This window comes from Lytechinus variegatus, chromosome 19, assembly GCF_018143015.1.
Source record: "Lytechinus variegatus isolate NC3 chromosome 19, Lvar_3.0, whole genome shotgun sequence".
Taxonomy (NCBI): Eukaryota; Metazoa; Echinodermata; class Echinoidea; order Temnopleuroida; family Toxopneustidae; genus Lytechinus; species Lytechinus variegatus.
In genome coordinates, this window is record NC_054758.1 from 13,296,178 (window position 1) to 13,320,792 (window position 24,615).

General features: G+C 38.6%; 2 protein-coding genes across 2 annotated transcripts; one reads left to right on the forward strand and one right to left on the reverse strand.

The window, feature by feature from the left end:
- Positions 1-4,995: 4,995 nt before the first annotated feature.
- On the reverse strand, positions 4,996-8,004 carry LOC121406338 (beta-1,3-galactosyl-O-glycosyl-glycoprotein beta-1,6-N-acetylglucosaminyltransferase-like). The gene has a single exon (XM_041597366.1). The coding sequence runs from the start codon at positions 7,502-7,504 to the stop codon at positions 5,963-5,965; it is 1,542 nt and encodes a 513-aa protein (XP_041453300.1). The 5' UTR covers positions 7,505-8,004; the 3' UTR covers positions 4,996-5,962.
- A 7,769-nt stretch (positions 8,005-15,773) lies between these two features.
- Positions 15,774-22,562, forward strand: LOC121406111 (uncharacterized transmembrane protein DDB_G0289901-like). Its single transcript, XM_041597127.1, has 2 exons — positions 15,774-16,809; positions 20,898-22,562. Exons 1-2 carry the CDS (start codon positions 15,950-15,952, stop codon positions 21,646-21,648), a joined length of 1,611 nt encoding a protein of 536 aa, XP_041453061.1. The 5' UTR covers positions 15,774-15,949; the 3' UTR covers positions 21,649-22,562.
- Positions 22,563-24,615: the final 2,053 nt, after the last annotated feature.

Consider the following 24,615-nt stretch of genomic DNA (forward strand, 5'->3'; position numbering starts at 1 on the left):
TCTTGATACATAATTGTTACTTGCCAATTAACATTAAAAAGAAATGATAATATAATATATAACAAACTCATTTGGCTTATCTTTTGGAAAAAAGATAAAGTTTTATAGCATTCCTTGCTCTTTGCAGCATAATTGCGGTGTGAATGTTGTAAAGTTTAAAGTTGGTAAATTGTTGTGTATGGGCGTATAATATTAAAGAGATGGTCCAGGCTAAAAGTATTTATAGCTTAATAAATAGAGCGGAATTTACTGAGCAAAATGCAGAAAAATTCATCAAAATCGAATAACGAATAACAAAGTTATTGAATTTTAAAGTTTACCAATATTTTGTAAAACAGTCGTCATGAATATTCATTAGGTCAGCTGATGATGTCACATTTCCACTTGTACTTTATTATATGAAACTAGGTTTATTCATTTTTTTTCCTCCGAGAACTAGAAAAATTGGATTGACACCTGATTTAATGCATTATATATCTATTGCTGCTACTCATTTCATTATAAGGGAGACATTATGTACGCAAGTATGAAATAATTAAATAAATAATTAAATAATTATGATTTTATGTAATAACATAAGAAAACGGAAAGTGGGGATGTGACATCATCAGCCCACCTAATGAATATTCATGACGACTCTTTCCACAAAATATTACTAAACTTTCAAGTTCAATAACTTTATTATTTGTTATCCGATTTTGATGAAGTTTTCGGCATTTTGCTCAGTGAATTCTACTCCATGTCTTAAGATATAAATATTGTCCGCCCGGACCATCCCTTTAAGTTCCAAGGCTATTTTTCAGAATGTTGCATTATGGGAAATGAATCAGGAAATAATTTGGGAATTCAGGACCCGAGCTGACGCTATGATATTGAAAGCAGCCGAGGCATGTTGCTTTTTAACCTTTATCAAAGTAATGAAAACCTTGTGGTAAATGCTACCATCACCCCGGCGAACCCGCCAGAAAATCGACAAAGGCTATCACATTATTACCAATGACAAACCATGTAATCGGTTTGGAGTCGACTTCGTTGGTAAGACAGTGGCCCAACCTTCGGAGACGAGTCACGAATGTTTGCAGAGCGGAAATCCAGTGGATGACTGTGCTTACTATATCGAGACGACGGATGCAAATCACGGGAGAGGCTCCCGGGGCTCTCTCCTCTCAGTGGCACCCTCCCACGTCTATTGTTCGGATGATCAAATCAAGTTCGTTTGAATTATTGAATTGAAATCCAGCTAAATTAAATGGTAAGTATTCGTGACAGAAAGACGAAATAAGTAATGAGACAAGTGAATAGGCTTGTCTCTTATTTTTGTCAAAAATATAATTCAGATACTTAAATCAAGTTAATTTCCATTGTTCCATGAAAATGTAACGAACTACAATCCATGACAGAAGGATGACCAGAGGTGAAATGAAAAAAAAATGAAAGACCTGTTTACGGACACATAGTAATAGGCAAATATGATTCTTGACCACATGAAAATTTGCCATTTACAGGTTAGAGGTTTAATTTGAAGGAATACTTGATTGGGGGCCTTCTGGTCTACTAGTATGATAATTAAGAATCGTCTTTCATTGTGAGGGATCTGGGTTCGATTCCCAACCATGACGTGTTTTCCTCAAGATATTGATCCACATTCTGCTGCACTCAACCCAGGTGAGGTGAAGGTTTACCCGGGTAGGAAGGCATTCATAGGCAGCGCAGCTAAACCGAGGAGAGATAGCAGCCTGAGCGCTTTCTATCCCCAGGAAAAATGCGTTATACTGTATAAGTCCAGCTATAACTGTTGTTATACATTGTTCAGACCAAAGAAGTGCCCGATACCTTGACTAGAATTATTAGGATGATTGGTGAAAATTTAGAATTAAGATCAATTATGACCAATACCAATGGACGGATTAAGATATATCGGAAAAAATAGTTTAAAACTCGTTAAAAAAACATCATTCACAGATACCTTGAGAATACCAAATGAATAATATTTGGATGGGCAGAATGATGGAAAAGATATTTTCATTATGAAAGCAGGATGTTTTGCCGATGTTAACATTCTGACAAAAATGACTGTTATCAAAATAATGATTTCCCCTCAAATGAAATTACAAAATAAATAGCGAAAAGGGTTAGGGATGCATAAATGGAAATGATTAATCGATATACAGTACCAACTAACCACAGGAGGTGCCGTGGCCGAGTGGTCTAAGGCGACTGGCTTTACATTGAAAGTCCGGGGTTCGATCCCCGGCCGCGGCACCTGTGCCCGTGGCGTGAGCAAGGCATTAATCTACATCGCTCTTTTATCTTGCTTTCAAATAAATGGAAATACTATATGCATTATTGGTCACTAGGTGTGACTTGTTTAAAAAAGCTAATCTTTCTACATGTATTTGGAACACTTTTAAGGCGTATAATGGGCGTTTCTGATATAGAACACCCCTCCTTATCTCTAAAGAGCATGCATTTCTTTTGGATAAAGTAATTTCAATAATTGATTAATGATGACGTTTTATCTGCTAAATACAGCGTGCTCGTCCAGGTGATGAATTTAAACGATTATTGAATTCTTTCCGTGACGTTTGAGTGATTTCAGGAAATTGTTTAATGATGTGACACAGCGCATACATCCGATGCCATGTTCGCAGATACGAAAAGCTCAGAGAAAAATCGGTTTAATCGATCGTCGTGACTGTTAACAGAAGTATGGAAAGCTATGTGTGTTGGTGACATTTTCTATCTTTTTTCTTCTTCTCATAATTGCGTTAAAGATTATGATAAAAACAAAATAATAATTACCGGCTTCTATGAGGTCTCTAAGTTGGACCCCGCTCACCAGATTCTGCCTTGCACACATACAAAGAATCATTTTTCTCCACTCCCTGGGGAGAATTTAAGCAAGATTTTTTCAGACTCAATTGCTATGCATAGGCCTATCACATGGGCTTGCGTAGTTACGATTCTTATTGAGAATGACAGAGTTTGAACAGATAATACTGTACATGGTCAAAGAGAGGTAACTGCGCGAATAATGTACCCGTATCAACAATTATCTTTTAATCAAAATATACAGACTTTTGTAGATAATCTACATGTATGGGTATAATGAATGGTAACGGATGACCGCTGTGGCGCAGTGGATAAGTCTCCGGAGTTTGAAACAGTGGGTCTTGGTTTTGTTAATACGACTGAAACAAAATTTGAAGCCTACGTATTTCCAACTTTCCACATTATAAATACCTTGCTTTCCAAATATGCTGTTAGGGTAGATTTGTTTGTGAATTGTGCGAAGAGAGTCACTCATCAGAGACAGCTACATTGTACCATCAATCATAACGTATATCAAAGCCACACTGACTCAGGACATCACCTGGACTTTCAAAAACTCCCAAAACAACCATTGGTCATCACCATGGCAGTCACGTGTCCTGTCCAGACGGTTTGAGAGTTGACCATGGATGACCAATGCCTAAGATCGAGCAGAAAATGACGTACGTCACTCGTTAGGGCACTAAGGTCATTTCCGTTGTGGTTCGGTGTTGACATCGCTGTAGCCGCTGATGGCAAAACAACCGTAACCAATATAGGTCCTGAGTCACACACCTTAATAGAAAGTGATTAGTGCGAAATCTCACCTCTCCATGCAAAAGAGAAAGGGATGAATTTCGATGGTTCGAAAGAGAGAATCTTCTTTTTCTTTTATCTGGTAAAAAATCCTATCAGACCTATCGTAAAGACTTAAATTTATACTACTCTGAATAGGCCCATTGTTATGACTTCTAATTTGCGAATTTGTTCGCCGGAAGTAGAAATTAATACTCTTTAAAAAGGATTAGTCAAAATAGCCAATGTTTTTTAATACGAGTCCGACGGGTAAAAATGGTCAATATAAACCAGATTTCTGGCAGTTTTTACTCAATGAATTGGACTATTCTAATTCACCGATATAGTGGTTATTTTGAGCAATCATGTTTGAAGCTCAGAGCACACAATGCGATCCGATGTAACGCGATATTTTGATAAATCGGATTTTGCATTTAATATGAATATTCCAAAAAGTATAATCATTTTCTTTAAAGTTTGGTATAAGTGTTAGGAATAATAAAATCAGAATTTGCTTTCCGATAAGTCCTGTGTTCGGAGTAAAGTCCGAATCGGCTTTACGTCGCACTCGATGGTCCTTCAGGGAGGCTCGAACTAGACTGACTTTCAATTTCAGTAGTCCTACCGCTAAACGGATTCTAATCGCTGAGATTTTATTGCTTGGAATGTTCACATCGAATTTTTTTTAAAAATTCGGATCGCAGCGAGTCGCATAGTGCATAGGGCTTAAGACTGTACTGCCGCCGTCACACCGATTCCAAACCGATCGACGATACACCATTCGAAGTAACGACATAGCTTTGATCGGTCTGCAGTCGGTTTCGTTGGTGTGACTTTACCATCAGTCACAGCGTGATTGACCTAGTAAACATGGGGCTATTTGTAAAATCTGCATGTAGTAAAATTTGAAATTCGTGTACATGTTGAAATCTTACGACTCTTTCCCACAATTCATCCCTGATAATAAATTTGAGATTCTTAGTGGAGTACTGTCATTACAAACAGACAAAGTGGACACCGTGGTCGTACATGAACATTCTGGCTCGAAACGAGTAATCTTTCAATCTCAGGGTACCCTAAACAAGAATTCTGTGGCGTTTCCAAAACCTAAACCATGACTCAGATATGTCATTTTCATGACAGTGATGAAAGATACACCTTTTCCCCGATTTCCGCAATTTTGATAAATGTCATTTTCTCTGCACACGTGTACATCTATCGGTCGCAAATAAGAAATAATTTTTAACGTGTCTGTGTGTGGTTGTGTGTTTGAGGGTATGTGGGTGAGTGGGTGTGCATGTATAGTCCCCCCCCCCCCATTAAATCACAATTAAATAGAGACATCGTCGTCATAACAACAAAAAACAACATAAATAACGTTTATTTTCAGATCTTTTCATAAAATCATTTTTAATGAGCAGATTTACGATTACTGACACCTTACAAACAAACAAATATCTATATAAGATTTGATTAGAACCTTGGGGTCGTTTCATATGACACGTTATGAGAACATATTATTTCAAAGAATATTTTAAAGCTACTGGAATCATTCAAATGATATTCATCTATTTATCTCAAGGTATATGTAACTGTTTTGGGAGCGTTTTGAAATTTCTTTATCGCTATAAGTGAATCCACCCGTCGTAAACAATTTTGTTATTAAGAGATTCTACATTTTTATCATAACGAGTCTTTGTGGGCCAAGACCTTAGTCACAGCTTACCGCAGATAGGCCGACTACAAACAACGTCCTATGACCCGTATGTGTGTTTCTTTTTAAAGTAATTGCCAGTCAATCCTCGGGCAAATGATTACCGCTGCACTTAGTCAAAGCATGATATAATTATTTGTATACACCAAACATCCGGGGTCTCCTTGCAAGACAATTGCTATTATATTAATCTTTCCCATCCATTGGTTACTACAATGTCAACACTATTTAGTTGGCAATCAATTTTAGAATCCCATGGAGTATATCTTTGGATGGCAAAGTAACTTTATGGGACCCAGGATTCAATAGCCCCGCATATGCTAAGCAGAATCAAGGTGCAATTTTTAAACCAGTAGGGTGCGTCTGAGTGACCCCTCAGGCCATCTCTGCGTTGGACGTAAGAAGTACTTGCAAGTTGTACGATGGCCTTGTGTATCACTTGCATTTAAAAGAACACGTGGCCAAACGTAACGTCTGTTAATTAGTATATTCATTTCTGCACACTTATGGACATGATGGAAATGAGTGGATCGGTGTCTGCAGCTTTCTTGCAAAATATGCCGCAGATACTAGGAAGAACGTCTAGATGTAATCAGGGCAATTAAAACATAATAAAAAAAAACCCGATGCCCATCGTTGCTTTCACTGATATTGTTGTTTTTCTGTCTGCGGGTTATTTGGAAAAAGGTCATGTAACGGGTAAACCGGAACGAAATCAGCTAATGCATTGGGAAATATTGTGCGGTAATCCAGCATCTCCTCTAGACATTGCAACGAAATCGGATCGTAATCGTAATGCAATTTGTTTACAAATAAATGCGGTAGACTGGTAACATAGGGTAGATATCCGGACCCAATAACACAGACTTGCCGTACATACTTTCCGATGCAGGGTGGATGTTCATCCGACACGGTCCACCGGATAAACCGAGCGGAGGATCGCCATGACGAGTACGGATATCCACCTGGTGCATCCGGGAAACGACTCATGGTGATCCAGTAGTGCTCATCCGGACTGTTCGTATCTTCGAGATAATATAGCAAATCCTTAGCGGTTCTGTTGTTGAGAATGAATTCCACGAATCGTCTGCTGGCGACATAGTAAGCATTTCCAAAGTATATTTTAGCATTATGAGGTGGTGGAGGTTTTACAATTCCTGTGATCTGCAATATTCCATTTACCACGCGATGGTGGTTCCGGGTCCGGTTAACAAACCATTCAGTTTGTTTCGGATATACACCAGGGATATCATTGTAACTTCCATAGGCTTTCACCTGGTGTACAATCTCCAGGTTGGTTTTCAAAGGAAAGTCTTGACCACAAAGATTGATAACATACTTCCAGCGAGACCCACTCCAGGATGCCAGATCTTCCATGCAGTTGATATCCGCCTGAAGACGAGAGAATCCCCTGTACTGGACTTTCTCAAGCTTTGAAGCTACAAAGACATTGTCAAAGCAACGGGACAATCCAAGGATCGCCGTGCTAAATTCGTCGTCCGCATTGGCATCCACGTGGAAGCAGTATACATTCTGTGGATGATAGATGGACCGGAGCAGCCTCTCCACTTGCGCTGCTTCCTTGTGCACAAGCAGTATATAGGCTAGGGGAAAGTCCAATTCTTCAAGTGACATTGCCTCAGTTGGGTACTTCCGGTTATTTCTGTAATAATCACAGTTGCGCGTCCACGTTGCAACTACCTCATCCGAAGGCATTGGCGTTCGTCCTTCGACATTTGTCCAAGTGAGGATCGTCTTTGATCTTTCCAGGGATAAGGGGTCCCCTTGGATAATCCCACTGCAGTTCACAGGATAATGGTGATGGTATTCCCTGGAAACTGTTGAAGAATTCCAATGACCAATGTTGAACCTGGCCTTCAGTTCTTTACCCACCGGGTCTCTACTTCTGACCACACTTGTCGAAATACCAATATTTCCTCTGACTGAAATTGCGTTATCACCATTCATAGATCCAGGAACATCGGGTTCAAGATTTTGTAGTTGTCCATTGGAGTTGTCCCTCTCAGTGCCGTTTGACTTCCGGAAAGCATTTTTCTTAGTGGTATTAATTCTTTCGTACAAATAGGCATATAAACCACAACACATGAACAATATGAAGAAGATAGTTGTCCAATGTTTTCGGAAATGTTTTCTACACGAACACATTGTCCCATTACCAATCATGCTTGAGTAACAGAAACAGTTCCTTCTACTTAAAATCGTGTTTGAAAGACATACGAGAAGGGTATTGGTGAACTTTGGTAATTCTACCCCCGAAATGTTTTCCACGCCAATATCTTTCTGTCAGTATCAAGAAGAAGGTGTTCTCAACCTCTGTTTGATTAAATGTATGAGGTGAAACCATCCTTAGTTCTGGTGGAAATCATCAAAGTAACACTTCTTGTAAATGCCTGAAAGCGGAAGCTCTCTGATGGATCCATAATGAGACATGTCCTCGTGCCGGAGGAAAGACCTCCATGAATCTCTCTGCTTGAGTTTACCTCTCAGTCAATTCCGTTGGACTGATTCATAAAGAAAATCCTCTAATTAACTTTAGATTATAGCCTAGTTGATCAGAGTGACACAGTGATTCGATTCGAACTTGGTTAAAGCTCACACACCTATACACATACATAGCAATGGCTAATATCGTTTCCTAATGTTATCATTATCATTATATTTATTCTCATTATGATTAAGTCTTGTTTATACACGGTAGCCTCATCAGTGATGCACACTCCCAGATGACCCAGTTACATGTAAACACATACAAGTGCAAAAATCAAAGGATAACAAAAATACAAAATATACTATTGATATTTATATGAAAGGAGCACATCATTTATGATTATTTTCTGACATCCTCCATAGGAGCCATCAACCAGATTGTTCGCAAGCCTTGTCATGCTCAAGACAAAAGACACTTACAAACCATTTGGGACCTTCAGAGGGGACGAACTGCCATTGGCCTTTAAGTTGGAACCGGAAGTCTGGAGAGGATGTTCTGAAATCCCCGAAGATGCCAGGTCATTAAGGACATGTTATCATTTTTTTTTTGCAAGACGATTTACCCATGACGGGAAGTGTATTAACGAATTCATGAACATGACCGCGCACAGCGTTCATCGCAGCCCCTACTCTACATGTTTTGTTTTTCTTGTTATTTCATCCTTTAGTTAGTATCAGGCGTACATCAATACAGTCGTGTGAACGTCGCAAAATTGCGATGAACTTTTGATAGACATCGTTTATTAGTTGATAGATTGAAATAAAATCACCAACCACTATTCGGCTAGAAGATGATTTCGTTTCAATAGATGGTAAGATTTACTTGAATGAATCTTTATTTCGTTTCAATTCCGATAATAAACAACAACAACAGTAAATCATTGCGATACAAGTAAATAGCAAAAAAACAAACGTAAATAATTTCAGGATAATATACACAATACATGTACTACTTTTTAAGGAACGTTAGTATAAAACTTGAATAAAACATGACATGAATTCATATTCAACGACCCTCTGCTCCAAAGTCCGGAGGCTATTCCACTTGTGCCATAGCGCTCCACTTGGTGGTGAATAGTAGTTCTTGGTGGAAAAGGGGGAAAAAGAGGGAGAAAGAAAGAGAAACATAGTGGCGGTAAAGAAGACATAAAAAACAATGTTATATATTATTATATATTACATCATACTACATAATATTTTTTATAACTTTATGAAACCTATTTTGCCTGGGGCCTATGTGACCTATGAGCATTCCTGATTATCGTAATTTGTCCGTTTAATGAGATGAATAATCTCGTTCAAAGGAATTAAATGGTATAAAGCATCCTGTTTTTCAAATCAATATAAACAAATTATATTTCCTCGCATTCGAGCTTTTATTATTTTATGGAGTGACATCTGCTCAGTGAAATAGTATGGTCTGAATGAATTCCTACCAAAAGGCCTTAGAATGCTCGTCTTCAGATCTGAATATCAAAGATTTCAGCTCGCGCTTCGCGCTGGCATTGTCTGTTTATTGAGACAGATACGTATCATGATTACAAGAAATTCCTCATAATGTCCCGTTTTATAGGTCTGAATATACAAAAAAAATCAGCTCGTGCTTCGTGCTCGCGTTATGTGATCAGTGAGATATACATTCTTTTAATGGCACAGTACTTAAAATGTCTCTATTAGGTCAGAATACCTGCCTGGCTATTGAGCGCGCTTGGAACGCCTACTACATGTACTAAGTGACTTGAAATTTTTGCTCGTGCTCCCGCGGCCATGCCTTGACCCATGGTACGCCACTGGTAGTAGTATATAGTAGGAGTAGTAGTAGCAGCAGCAGTATTAGTAGTAGTAGCAGCAGCAGTAGTAGTAGCAGTAATAGTAGTAGTAGTAGTAGTAGTAGTAGTAGTAGTAGTAGTAGTAGTAGTAGTAGTAGAAGTAGTAGTAGTAGTAGTAGTAGTAGTAGTAGTAGTAGTAGTAGTAGCAGTAGTAGTAGTAGTAGTAGTAGCAGCAGCAGTATTAGTAGAAGTAGTTGTTGTTGTTGTTTTTGTTGTTGTCGTCGTCGTCGTTGAATTGGTAGTAGAAGAAGAAATCGCCGCTGTCGATCGTAGCACTCACAGCTGCCTTTGAATTAAAAGTAGCTGCCATTCTACTGACATTATTGGTTCATAATCCTCTGTGAAAAATCTATCTAAAGCACTAAAGACCTTTGATAATTTTTTTGATACCTTGCACGCATGTAACTGTTCTAACACACATCAAAAAGCATCCATGCATCGAAAGACTCGTCTGACTTTGTTTGATCGTTGTCAAATTCAAGACGAAAGCATCAATCCTACCTATTTTGTCTTTACTACATTCTATATTGTTCTCAAACTAACTTCATTCCTGTCTATTGTCGTTTGGAATGACACATATCGCGAAATGAAAAGCATCTTGATCTTAACTACATGCTCTCTAAGTTCAGAAAGGGCCATCATTTAATACCAGACCAACTGCAGACACAGGAAATAAGATTTACCAGCGTTCGCGGGGAAAATCTGTCTGACTCTCGTCTCCTTTGTTTAACAATATTTCCCTAAATGCTAAATATGTATATAGAATTATCTTGCATATGTTTCGATTAGCTGTGAGTCACCGGGGCTAGCCCTCCATACCCCGTCTCTTGCTAAATATGGATGGGAAGTACATTTATTTTTTATTCGTTTGTTACACCATGATAGGAGAACACCCCCCCCCCCAAAAAAAAAGAGAAGATATTTAATCCGTGCAACACAAGTGTCTAAAAAATACATCTTACTTTCTTGAGTCATTAATGCATTAAAAAGGGTTTGGTCGAAATTGGTTATGGGTTGCTGGATATGTGTCCGACCGACAAAAATGATCAAAGTCAACCAATTTATTGGATTAGGATTAGGGTCAGTTGATTTTGACAATTTTAATTCGTCGGACAATAATCATATTCACCATCAGACTGGTTACTTTGACTAATTCTTAAAGGGAAATGAAACCTTTGGAACAAGTGGGCTTGTGTGGAAAAATAAAAAAAAATTAGATCAAAGAAAGTTTGAGAAAAATCGGAAAAATAATGAGAAAGTTATAAGCATTTGAATATTGCGATCACTATAATGCTGGAGATTCTCTCATTGGCTATGCGACAAAGTTGTGTGATGTCACATGTCCCTTTGATCGACTATAAAATGCCCCCAAAGTCTCTCTTTTTGCTCTTTATTATAAACTCTTTATCCGTAATGTAGTCTTTGAAGATCTGTATTAGATGCCCCCCCCCCTCTCCTCTATTCAGAAAGAATACATGATCTGCTGATGGATGTGATAAAAGAGGCAGTTTAAAGTAATGGCAAAGTTGTTCACATGTGACATCACACATCTTTGTCGCATTGCATATGGGAGGATCTACATTACAATAATGATTTAAACTTTAAATGCTCATAACTTTATCACTTATTGAATTCAAGTTCGTGCATATCCACGAATGTTGTGTTTGAATATCTACATTCGGATATTTTCATTCATTTTTTTAGAGTGGGTACACTTCGGCTAGTTTACCATACTAGTAGGTCTTCATGATTGAAGAGGGCTTCAACCATCGAAATGTACGCACACACTGAAATGGGTGTGTGTGCGCGTAGTGTGGGCATGAGTGTGGGTGTGCGCGTATGTATGTGGAAAACGTGGACTCTTATATCTCACAGTACTTCTCCTTTGGACCGTGTACACACAGCACACCGATTAATTCCTCGCGGACCGTTACAAATAATTTGAATATCGACCCCTTGCGTTAATCATGTTAAGGGAAGCAGATAAAAGGTCCTCGATTCGCAACGATATCAGATGTCCTCGGTTGAATGTTAAAATGACATATTGATCTCCAGTGAACAAGATCAAGCCTTTGTCTTTACCGGCTCTTGGACTTGGGGGTCCAAAGCCATTGAAGTTCTCCTCGAGATAGAATCTCGGACGAAATCGGGACGAGGCTAATTATTGTTATTATTATTACTATTACTATTATCATTATTACTATTGTTATTATCATTCGTATACTTGCTTATACAGCGCTGAACTCTTACTTTTTCAGAAGTCTCTAAGCGCTCTACAATAGTGGTAATACAGCATAATTACCCTGGCTTTAGCAGAGCACGGGCTGCGTTCCAAGGAATAAATTCCTACCAGGTACACATTCACCTCACCTGGGTTGAGTGCAGCACAATGCGGGTGAATCTCTTGTTGGAGGAAAGCACACAATGGCTTGGAGTCAAACCCACGTTCATAACCATTAGGACACGACGCCCCAAATAGGAAACCTTTCAGAAATAAGAAAAATAACCGTATGTCAATAACTTACATGAATGGAAAATTTTGCGAGGTGTTTTGTTCCTCGAGTATACCCGACCCTGGAGCCTTGCCTCCTTTCCGGCCCTGCGCAAAACATCATTTGCAAATTATTATTATTAATTCATTCGACATTTCAAACAAAATTACAGAGCAGTTTGCATGAGAACGTACGGAGAGAAAAGGAACAAGAATGTTAAAAGGTTGTCAGGGAAAGGAAAATAAATTATTACAATCCGCAAGATCTCCTATACCCGTACCGGAATAGTCAGGTAACATCAACAAGAAAAGACATACATGAATTTTATATCACGCAAAAATAATAATTTAGATAGACATAGCATTTCAGAATAAATGATATTTATGAAAACGAGAAAATATAGTAGTATGGGGAATATCATATAGGTCAACTTGAAGGAAAAGGTGTCAAATGTGATATTTTAGGGTAAAAATATATATTAAACAGGTAAGTAAATGATTTCTAGTGAAATACAAGTATTTGGGGATGATGTCAAAAGGAGTGAAAAAAGAAGGAATCTTACCATTGAAAGGGTTTGGAATGAACAACCAAATAGAATATGAACGTCAGTATAATGTGTATATTACACGTTCATACACTATAAGTGTACAACTAAGAGCTTTTCGTCGTAATTTCATTATTAATACGAGCAGCTTTTCGGCTCAAGCTGTGCATAGTGCGATTTCTTTTAAATTATAAATTTCTTTTCAAGTCTTTGAATTTCCTCACTTAAGATATCATTGGAAAAATTCATGTGGCTAACAGAATTAGTACAAGGCCTTGTGTCTTTAAGTGCCAAAAATCTCTACAGAAAAAAGGGCTAGTCCCTGTCGGTTTTTTTTTTGTGCGCGACTTGATACAATTTCTTTTAAAAAGAATGTTACTTACCGTCGAAAGATCATGTCTAAATATAGTTCCAACAGATCAGTATCTGCTATCCTGATAAAAAGGAACAGCGGTAAAGGAAGCGTGTGGGATGCATGACCATACTCAATGGGTGTGGAGGGACTAAATTTTCTCTGGAAATTTTCGCAAAATTCTCTTAAGGTGTACAAAAATTCCTTCAATTTCATTTCAGAAAATGCAAAAGCGTCCAAATTACAAGCTCGATCGCTTCACCCCTTGTTTTCGAGGTTTTGCGTACTGCCGCGTTGGTGGGTTGGTAATCAATTCTAGGGCAGGGGTGTTGAAAACACATCTAAGTTTATTGGAAAGAATGTTTAAAATCTTGATTCTTCTAAGAGCAGGGGCATGAACATCTTTGCAGGTGTATGAAGTCATACCAAACCATTACCAAACTAAAACACACACACACTCATAATAATTAAAGATTGTTGAAATCGTCGTTTTTGATGTTGTTGTTGTTGTTTGTGTGTTAAACTTTTTTTGGCAGTGTTTTATTTCATTATTTGTAATACATAGACATGATAGAAAAGTGATTTTATTGTTCTTTTAAGAGCCCATAGGAGCCGCTAAGCCCGTACACTTTAAGGTCTATTCAAGATTGTGTAAAACTTATATTTCTTATTAATTTTTTTTTTACCATTAAATGCTGCCTGGATATCCACAAATGGTAAAAATAACAAAAAGGGGGAGGAGAACATGATAAAGATAAGGAAGATGAGGAGGGTGAAAGGAGCGTAATAAGAAAAAAAAATTGCGGGCACAACATGACGTGTGTGACAAATTACTTAAAAGTCCCGAGCGAGCAAAGCGAGCGAGCAAAAATGTTGCTGGTTGTGTGAAAAGGAAGACGCTACAGAACCCTTGTGTAAATTTGGAGCAGGGAAAAGGTCTTAAAGATCTAAGGCGACAGAAAAAAAGGAGAAAATAAATGAAGATAGAAAGAGAGATATAGAGAAAACGTAAGAAAGAGAAGAGAAAATAGAGAGTGGTGTAGAGATGAATATGTAAGATGGGCCAGAGTTAATCACCACGAATCATAATGAAATATTGACGAAAACCAGTGCTAAGTTCATGGTGAAATTCAATATGTCACGTATCTGTGACACATACGAATGTGGGTGGGTGAATGAAGGGGGTGGGGTGTTATCATATTATTTGTTCTGAGGTTCTTGTATTAAAAGTGTCTCCACATTTAAATCACTGTCGGACGTCATATTCCCAGAAATGACTAATCAATTGGTTATTAAAGACTTTTTCAGGGATATTTTGTGAGCAGTATACCGTAAGGCATTAAGCGCTTACGTGGGATTTTCGTAAACACAAAGAAAACCGTGTTACTATTTCTTTTGAAACTATACTCATACTTTCAGTCACGGATTTAAGATTGGTACAGGTGTATGGATTACGAACAAGAGAGATGAAAGAGAGCGGTACCAGAGCTTACATGAATATATCTTTAATGTGATTTTGATTCTTTGTTCTGTTGACAACTTTAAATGTTGCGTTAGGCATGGAACTACTCTAGGATCCATGCGTTAGGTAATGAACAAAAAATTGAGACATTAGTAGAATAGTATCTGTAGCTGCACTCGACCCAGGTGAGGGAATGGGTACCCGGCAGGATTAATTCCTTAAATGCATGAAAGCTGAGAGGCAGCTCGAGCTAAAGCCGGGGTAAAAATGATAACGACGCGCCTCGGAATAGAATATTTCTAGATAGATGGCGCTATATAAATGCCTATTATTATTATTATTGTTATTATTATTATCATCATCATCATTAATGTTATTATTATTATTATTACTATTATAATAGCAGCAGAATCATCAATATCAGCAGCAGTAGTAGTCGTAGTAGTAGTAGTAGAAGTAGTAGTAGTAGAAGTAGTAGTAGTAGTCGTAGTAGTAGTAATAGTAGTAGTAGAAATAGTAGTAGTAGTAGTAGTAGTAGAAGTAGTAGTAGTAGAAGTAGTAGTAGTAGTCGTAGTAGTAGTAGTGGAAATAGTAGTAGTAGAGTAGAAGTAGTAGTAGTAGTAGTAGTAGTAATAGTAGTAGTAGTAGTAGTAGTAGTAGTCGTAGTAGTGGTAGTAGTAGAAATAGTAGTAGTAGTAGTAGTAGTAGTAGTAGTAGTAGTAGTAGAAATAGTAGTAGTAGTAGTAGTATTAGTAGTTGTAGTAGTAGTAGTTGTAGTAGTAGTAGTGTAGTAGTAGTAGTAGTAGTAGTAGTAGTAGTAGTAGTAGTAGTAGTAGTAGTAGTAGTAGTAGTAGTAGAAGTAAACAACTTTATCTCTTCAACTAAATGATTATTAACATGAAAAGGAAATTGAATGTGAAATGTTATTAGAAAACACTTATTGTGTTATATCGTTTCTTTTGAGGTAACGTTTAGAGGGTCATTCAATGAAACAATACACGAGATATATAGAAAAGGGCTTACCATAATCGTTTCAATAATCTTCGCCATTACTCACAGTGGCGCGAGAGATGTCAAGTCTTATTAGAGTTCGAAATAGCCCCATCCTCGTTCGGTAATTTCCCTCCACATGACATCTCGATGAAGCCCCGCCCCTTTCCTCAGGGGTATCCCTAACTGGATTTAGCAATGGATGATGACGGATGCTGTTTAACAGATGAGCCTGCGCTGTTTCCAAGCAGAAGTACGTAGAAGGAAGAGTGCTACTTTTTTTATCAAGAGGACCTTGTATAAATAGGACTGTTCCTTCATGACGGGGAGCAGATAGTGCCAACATCGCAGGTTCGAGTTGGTCATCCAGTACCCATTTTTTTTTTCAATTTAGACTTTAGTTGAGTCACTGTGATATATTTTCTATAATCAGGCCGGTAGCTGCTGTAAAGATGAGGGGTTATATTTGTGTGTTGGTGTGTGTTGCAGCGTTGTCTGTGCAAGCTCAGAATCCCCAAATCCCGGGAAGGCAACAACCGCCATTCGGAAGACCCGGTCAACCTGGAAATCAGCAACCTGGGCAACAACCAGGACAACAGCCTGGAGTTGGTGGGAGGCCTGGACAGCCGGGTGTACAACAACCAGGCTTCCCCAGGCCTGGAACCCCTGGTGCACAACAGCCAGGAGTTGGCGGTAGGCCTGGACAGCCGGGTGGACAACAACCCGGCTTCCCTAGGCCTGGAACCCCTGGTGGTCAACAACCTGGTGCTCGACCGGGCTTCCCTGGTACTGGAACTCCTGGGGGACAACAACCAGGTGTACAGCCAGGATTCCCTGTGCCTGGAACTCCTGGTGGACGTCAGCCAGGATGGGGACAACCAGGAGCTGGTCAACCTGGATGGGGACAACCCGGAACTGGTCAGCCTGGTTGGGGACAACCTGGAGCTGGTCAACCTGGTTTTGGACAACCCGGAACTGGTCAACCTGGTTGGGGACAACCTGGAGCTGGTCAACCTGGTTTTGGACAACCCGGAGTTGGTCAACCTGGTTTTGGACAACCTGGTGGTCAGCCTGGCTTTGGTCAACCTGGCACTGGTCAACCTGGTGGACAGCCTGGATGGGGAGCTGGCGGTCAACCTGGAGGAGGATGGCCTGGACAAGGTGGAGGACAATGGCCTGGCCAAGGTGCAGGAGGTTCCGGTGGCCAATGGCCTGGCGCTGGCAGACCTAATATTGAACCTGTTACCCCCGATCCCAGCAGGAGGGAGAGATGCGCTAAATATTGGATAGAGGAAGGAAACAGCTGTTATCTGTAAGTTCCAATACATTTTCCAATTTCATAATTTAGGATGTATAGTCCAAACCATGTGATATCTTTCTTGTCCGTATTCTATATGTAAAAAAAAATCCTAAGGTGATTCTATAATTTTTTTTCCAATAATCTAAGGTGATTGATTTTAACATCCCAACATGGAAATACTTTCCCTTTTTGAAAGCCCTTATGAACATGGACGATGGCACAGTTGATATGTTTTGGCCTCTTTATCGTTACAAAACGTTATTCAACCTTCACAGTATGATTTTTAGAAATATGTAGATTAACCAATAACTTCAGAAGTCAACCATGTCAACAAGTGATGGTGATAAAGCCAAATCAACTTTGCGATTGAATTAAACCTTTACAGATCATTTTGTACTAAAAAGGAGGGGCATTGATTTGAACAAATGTCGATTTCTGTCTCGAATGAGGTGACCCTATTCGCGTACAGGCTGATTTTTAGTTCAAATTTATTACAGGTCTAAACTCTAATCACGGTTCAGTTAGGTAGACGAAGTGTGCGTCTGGGTAAAGACAGATAAAGTTCTGAATGTAAAGGACTGAAAACAAAAGTTAGCCATTGTTATAGAGAAACGATACTATTCATAATAATTTTCTTTTTGTTATACAGTGCCTTTTAAATTTATTTTATCTTCGTTACCTATAAAAACTAAAAATGCCGCAAAATTGCAGTATTGAAGCCTTCACAGGGCGCTGCCACGAGCTTTCCTTAACCATGTTAACATACGAAATTTATCATCTTATCTGTCACTTGAAAATAAACTAACTTTTTGAACGATAGTTCTAGCGCATTATAGTATTCAGCTTTGGCTCTAATTAACTTTCATTGAACTACCTGAGTTGCTTTGATCTCTAATAAAAAAGAGGGCACGATCAACGATCCCAAGTATTTAAGACGGCCTTGTATTTCCAAGAGAGAAAAAAAGGAACACTATGTCTCTACAGAGTAATATTTATTCACCTGGTTTTTTTTCTGCTCAGAGGATTAGATCTTATGCTGATGGTAATCTAATGATTTGTATGGCGGCACAAATTAAATCAAATTATGTCAAACCTAACTCAGAAAAGCGACATATATAAGATATATACAGAAAGTCTGTAATGAAATTTTATTTAGCTTCAAGAAGCAGAAATCTTTAAAAAATAAATGATTCAAAATAATAGATAGATGGTTGAATGGATGGATAGATAGATAAGCTGTTAAATGAATTAATGAATCGATAGATGAAAAAGTAAGTAAAAAATAAATGCATGAATTTATAGATATAAATAGATTATTTCAAGACATTCTTAAACCTTCTGATATCTATGGAGGTAGAATGGGCTTTAATAATGCCATGGTCACATTTGTTCTACGGCGGCCGTACGGCGAGTCGAAAACAGCCGTTTCAACATTTTTTGTCCAACTACATATAGGTGGTTTGAATCAAAATTGATAAAACGGCTGTTTTCGACTCGCCGTACGGCCGCCGTAGAACAAATGTGACCATGGTATTACGAGCGCTAATGTCACAGTCACTATGAATTAACCGACTGCGATCCTACCCTTGGTCTGTCTTTGGAAATAACGGAATATCTTTGACCGATCTTGTATGGATTTCTCTGGTGTGACTGAACCGTAATATCGTGTGGTGCCGTGGCCGAGTGGTCTAAGGCGCCCGACTACACAATGAAAGTCCTGGGTTCGATTCCCGGCACGGCCCTCGACCAAGGCATATTTCTATACATTGCTCTTTTATCTTGCATCAGTGAATGCATAATTGATATCAACGTGTACATGTGTTAAAAAAAAACCAAGTCCAAAGCGACCGATTGCATGTCATTGATTATTGCGTTATACATTATAACAAAAAATGAAGTGCAGTGCTTGTGTAGTGACTGCACTACGAGTGCTGATTTTCTGGTGCAAATTTGAGCTAGAAAATCAGCCCTCGTAGTGCACTCAATATACAAGCATGAATGTGCTACATTAGCACTCTATGTTTTACAATGTAGCATTCGTCGATCTTGGCCCCATCTAACAAAGATCGATTCGATCAATCTCAAGTACATGGAAATTCATCGACGTCACATTTTTTGTACAGAAAATTTACAATGTCCTTCATAAGCACAAAATAGTCCACTTGTGTTTTTAGGAAAACGATGAATGTATGAAAATATATATGTACATTGTATCAAAAAAATATAATGTGAACAAATCTGCATTTTAGATGTTGCTTTCTTGGCTTTCCATAGTTTTGCTTGATCGGATCAATCGCAATTCTTTGTAAGACGGGGCCAGGAGTATCTAGCACATAATGCCGCTGTCACAACCATCAAAAACACTCCAAAGCGATGGAATGGAGGACACCTTAAAATGTCGTATCAACACAACAAAAAAATAACAACTTCAGGACGGAAATAAGGAAGAGAACATACAATTTTATCAAACGGAACGTGTTTCGCGGTTCAAATTTCATTATCAGCCAAAACTCATGTAACAGAGTCACATGTTCCGTTTAATAAAATGTTATGTTCTTTTCTTTATTTTCGTCTTTAAGTTGATATCGTGTCGTTCTTTTGAAAAAGAAATGACCAACTTGGTTGAATTAATTGGAAATTATTATACTTTGCAAATCTCAAGAAAAAAATATAAAATATAAATATTACTATAAAAAAACTAAACAGAAATAAAATGACATTGGTCCGCTAATACAGTCTACCAAATTACAAAAGGGAAAAACTGCCTTCACTTCGTTTTGCAATTCGACGCTTGGCAATATGTTACTTGGATGTTACCCCGAAATATGTATATTTTTGATTGAAAATGATAAAAATAGTCATTCCGTCACCATGAAGCTGGTATGGTGAACATTATCCAATAAAGTCGAAGTTACGATGCTGAAGGAGCGCGGGGGTGTGACCTCCTTTCTGGGGAGCTGTAAACCTCACCTTCTTATCTATTCCTTGAGGAGCAGGAGGGTCACGTAGGGTAGCAGGGGGGTCGCACATGAGGTACAGATAAAGAAAACTCACCTTCCGTTGGGAGAGACAGGGGTAATGAGTCAGTCCCCTCTTTTTACCCGATCCCATAATGGACTGTCAGGGACGGGAAGCCGCAAGTATGCACGCCGACGTTCCAATTACCGGGTTAACCCCGTGATGAAAAAGACCCATTTTTCTGTTCTGAAATTTTCTTTTTTAAAAGATCATAGTAGATTGCTAAGGATTAAGGAGTTCTCGCCCCACGGCGTACGCCGGATTGAAGAACATAGAAAATGTATTGTCAAATGTTCTTAATGACAATGAACAACTGTTTCACGAATGGCACTTTTCAGTTTTCGATATCTTGATACAAATATCACATATCGAAGCGTCAATATTTCTGTTACCCCATCTATCTGAATATAATTTTCATTTCGTAACAATTTTCCTGTCAATTTTCCCCCAAAACATTTGGCCTGACATTGTTTTTGTCATGATTCGTATTTCATATTCGGTATTGATAGTCTTATAATTTAATAATACCATATTTTGGTTTTGTTTAAAATGTAAAATGAAAAACTAATATCCATTTTGTATTGTGCGAAGTAGAACTCCTGGCCTCCCTGTGGTGAGACGGACGCTCTACCAACTGAGCCGACACACCGATGCATTGCCATTATAAATTACATGTCATACTTAGATCGGCAACATTGAAGAATATATACATGAATCAAACTCTAATCAAAATTGGCCTCACCGTTATACCGTCTTTCTATATTTGTTTGCTCGCAAATTTGAAGAAATGTATAACATTTTTTTCCAATTCTCAAAATGGTTCACAAAATAAAAATTTTACTTCACACCCTCCTTTCTATGACAAACAAAGAAAAGCAAGGAAAAACATAAGCCATTAATTTTGCATCTCAGAGAAAACTTACATCATCACACCTATTCCTTAATGTTGCTATTGACCATGTTGACTAGCTGATAACAAAAATAATAATAAACATTTCATTTTCAGTTCTATCAGGGAGTTTTCGTTTGACCTGAACGTGCTTAAATCATATTAAGAAACATTTTTTTTTCATTTCTTGCAGATTTGACAGTGGTGCCTTCCTAAGAAGAATATCAGCCAACAACCCAATGGTTGTAAACAGTCCGGACGGTCTATTCCAAGACACCGCCAACTTTTATTGCTCGCAGATGCACCCAAATGCCTCACTGGTGACAGTCAACACCAGAGAGGAGAATAACTTCCTTTACGAGTGGGCGGTCCGCATGATGGTCGAGCCTGTTCCTGTCTGGATTGGTCTCCACGTCGGCCCAAGCGGACAGTGGGAATGGTATAGCAAGGAACCAGTTGGTAACTACCTACCCTGGGTCGAGCTACCAGGACCCCGTCCCCCTCCAAATCACGGAGCCGTTATCTTCGATGCTGACCTGCAGAATCAGATCTTCAACAACCAGCTTGAGATCACCCCACAGTGGAGAATGGAGGAGGCCCGAGCGGAGCAGCACGCGTTGATCTGCGAGTACCATCCCGCGGATCTATATCCGGTTAACCCTACTCCAACCAACACAGTACCTCGCACCGGAATGCCGAATCCCCGTCAACCAGGGCAGGGGCCGCGTCAACCCTGGCAGAGGCCTGGTCAACCCAGACCCGGTCAACCCGGATTCGGTCAACCCGGCCCCCGTGTACCCGGCAGGCGACCAGCGATGATGAACCACCGGGCTAACCTCATGAATCTATTGAGCGGTGATTTCGGAGGTTCCCTTCTTCGCGAGGTTCCACGGAACAGGCCAGCAAACTACAACAACAGTCCCGTCTATGCCGTCCAACCATGAACACTCTGAAGGGCTAGTCACTGCATCTATACTCCTCAATATAACTTACTTTATGCAACTCACGGTGGATGTTGCGAGGTCGTCAAGCAAATAACAAATAAATCGAAAGTGGTCAGATTTGCCTCAGATCCGACTGAGGGCGCCTTGTAAGAATAAGTACATCTCTACTAATATTTCCTACAAGACTGTCTTCACTATGGAACTTGAAAACATTTTACCTTCAGCTGTTCAGCAAACTGAGAAGACACTGTGGAAAATATTGGTGTAAAGTTTCCTGTTTTGACTAGTACCAGTAGGTCCATATCCCCGACTGTACAAGACCCATTACGCCAAAAACTGACTTATAGGACCCGCATTATCAATTTAAATTGTCGTTTGGTTTTGAGACCTTGAATTAGACCAACTGGATATTATTATACATTAGACCAAATGGGTGTTCGTCAACAATGTAATGTTTTCAATTATAACTTTATGCAGGAGTCAAAATGATGCTTCTCTGCGTGTTCAATTCGAAAAATACGAACACTGCCGTCCCCACAGCCTCTTGACGGCATTACTGCGATCATGTGTGTGCATTTGTATTTGATTTGCCAACGGTCAATGGCAACTCAACTTTCTTTTAATGTCCCTTGTTTGATTTTGTAAAATGCGCTTGATTTTCGATTGAGCGTGAGTTTACTGCAACACCCCGTAGGTATATGTTACGATAAATAACGCATTCACGTTTTTCAAAGTATATTTTTCATTAAATGAGTGAGGAATATGCGGGCTAAGACTAGATGTTTCTGAAAAGAGAATGCCATTTCCATTTCCCAATGTGATGGCTATTATGGACGATAAGCCACTACCCTTTTTGCTTCAAGCTTGTTTTGTACATTTTGTTCAGTAATAAAATTAAGTTTTTTTTATTTTAATCATGACTTGTCTTGACTTTCTTTTTTGTGATTGAATTTCTATCATCCCTAAACTAATCATCTATTTCATTTCAGGTAATAAAGTAAATTCAATGCAATAAAACATTTCTTCCGGAGGATATTTCATCCATTTACATAATAAAAATACAGATCAATAATTATCATGAATATCATGAATATAGTACAAAAACAAGGAATGTAAAATACAGTATGTACATTATATACACGGAAGAAGGCGTAAAAAGAAACTGTTGTGTTAACCGATGTACATAGAGGACCACACCTGTTATTTTACACCGGTGATAAATCAGTGGTGTTAGTTTTACACCTTAAGGTGTTATTACAACACCTTTGGTTGTTACATTTACACTCTTTGGTGTTATATTCAATCTCTAGGGTGTAATTTTAACACCACACTGTGTGGTCCTCTATTAACACCAATTGGTGTCAGTATTAGCACCACAATTTTTACAGTGTACCGCTCCAGAATGCATTTTAGTAGCCATGGTAACGTGCATGCGAAGCGGAGAACGTTTTACCAGATCCTACATTTGGAATTTGAAATGAAATATTAAACGCATACTTTAGCAATTGGAAGCAGGAACTTGGATATCAAGACAGACTATCCTTATAACATGTATAAGAAGTTAATCTGAATAAATTTAGAAATTTTACAAGCATATCACTAAGTATTTCATCATATTTCATCAAACTTCACATGACGGTAACTGTATAGCTTATACTTATGTTATCATGATGATTGCATATAGTCGATAATAATGAAATGATTCATATTCCATTAGATAAAGCTAAACATAACTACTGTATAGTATGTGCATCAATCAGTTTTCAATTCCCCCCTTTGCACATCGCCAACTGCCTGCGTACATGTACAACTATATTGCGGAATGTAGCAGAATTGTCTTCAGTGGTGGAACCAGGAAGTGGCACATCCGGCTCGTGCCCCCCCCCCCCCCTTAGAGGCACAACAATAATTTTGTAGTGGAATATGTTATGCATAGGCAAGTGAGGACCTTTTTCGTTCTTTATTTATTTTTTTATGGGGGGGGGGGCTTGTCAATTTCTTTTCCTGGAGCAGAGTGACGTCGAATTGGTATTGTAAACTTTGTTGTTGCTTTTCTTTTCTTTTTATCGGAACAAAATTACCTCGATTTGGAGTGAAAACTTTTATTACTATTTCCTTTTTATTTCGTCTTCTTTTTTGTCAATTATTTTACAGTAAAAAAAAATTCCCCCCCCCCTCCCCCTGGAAAATCCTGTCTTCGCCCCTGATTAAATGATTGGTGGATTCTTTGAAACTATCCAATTCCAATTCTGGACCCCTAAAAAAGGCCACTTCGGCTAACATGGCTAAAGAGGGGTATTTGGACAATGTGTGAAGATTTTCTTGCTTGTATTAAAAGCGGGAGGTGGAAGCTCAAACATAAGCAGCAATAACATTAAATGGGCAAAATCTATGTTGGTGGGACACATACTTAACCTCATGGAGCATTTTTACCCATTTTTTTTTAGTGCAGTATGTCATTAATGTAGTGAGTAGTGAATTAGTATGCTGTCATTCAAGGGGTTGACTTCAAGACCTGAGGTGGCGCTATTAACGCTGTTAGTTCGTTGCTACTTTAAACATGTTAAAAGTCAATCGATGTGGCCTAGATAAAAAACATATCAAATCTCCGTATTCAAGAAATTCAAAGCTATCGATTTAAAATGTAAATCGTCGTATTTCGACGTCTCTATGGTAACTAGAGGCGGAGGTGGTTATACAAAAAAGAGAGAAAATTAAGTGTTCTTGAGGATATAACTAAAATTGTTTTCTTCACCATTAAAGCGTGAAAAAAGAGAAAAGTAAACATGACAAACAAACGATGTAAAAAATCGCTTTTTAAGTTTACTTAACTCTGTTTATTATTATTATTTGTTTGGCGTCACCTGTGCCTGGGAGGCAAAAAGCTTAACAGTAGTCATGGTAGTTGATTCTAGATAGAATAATTATGGTTGTTTAAGCTCTTAAACAACCACTGGAAGGTACATA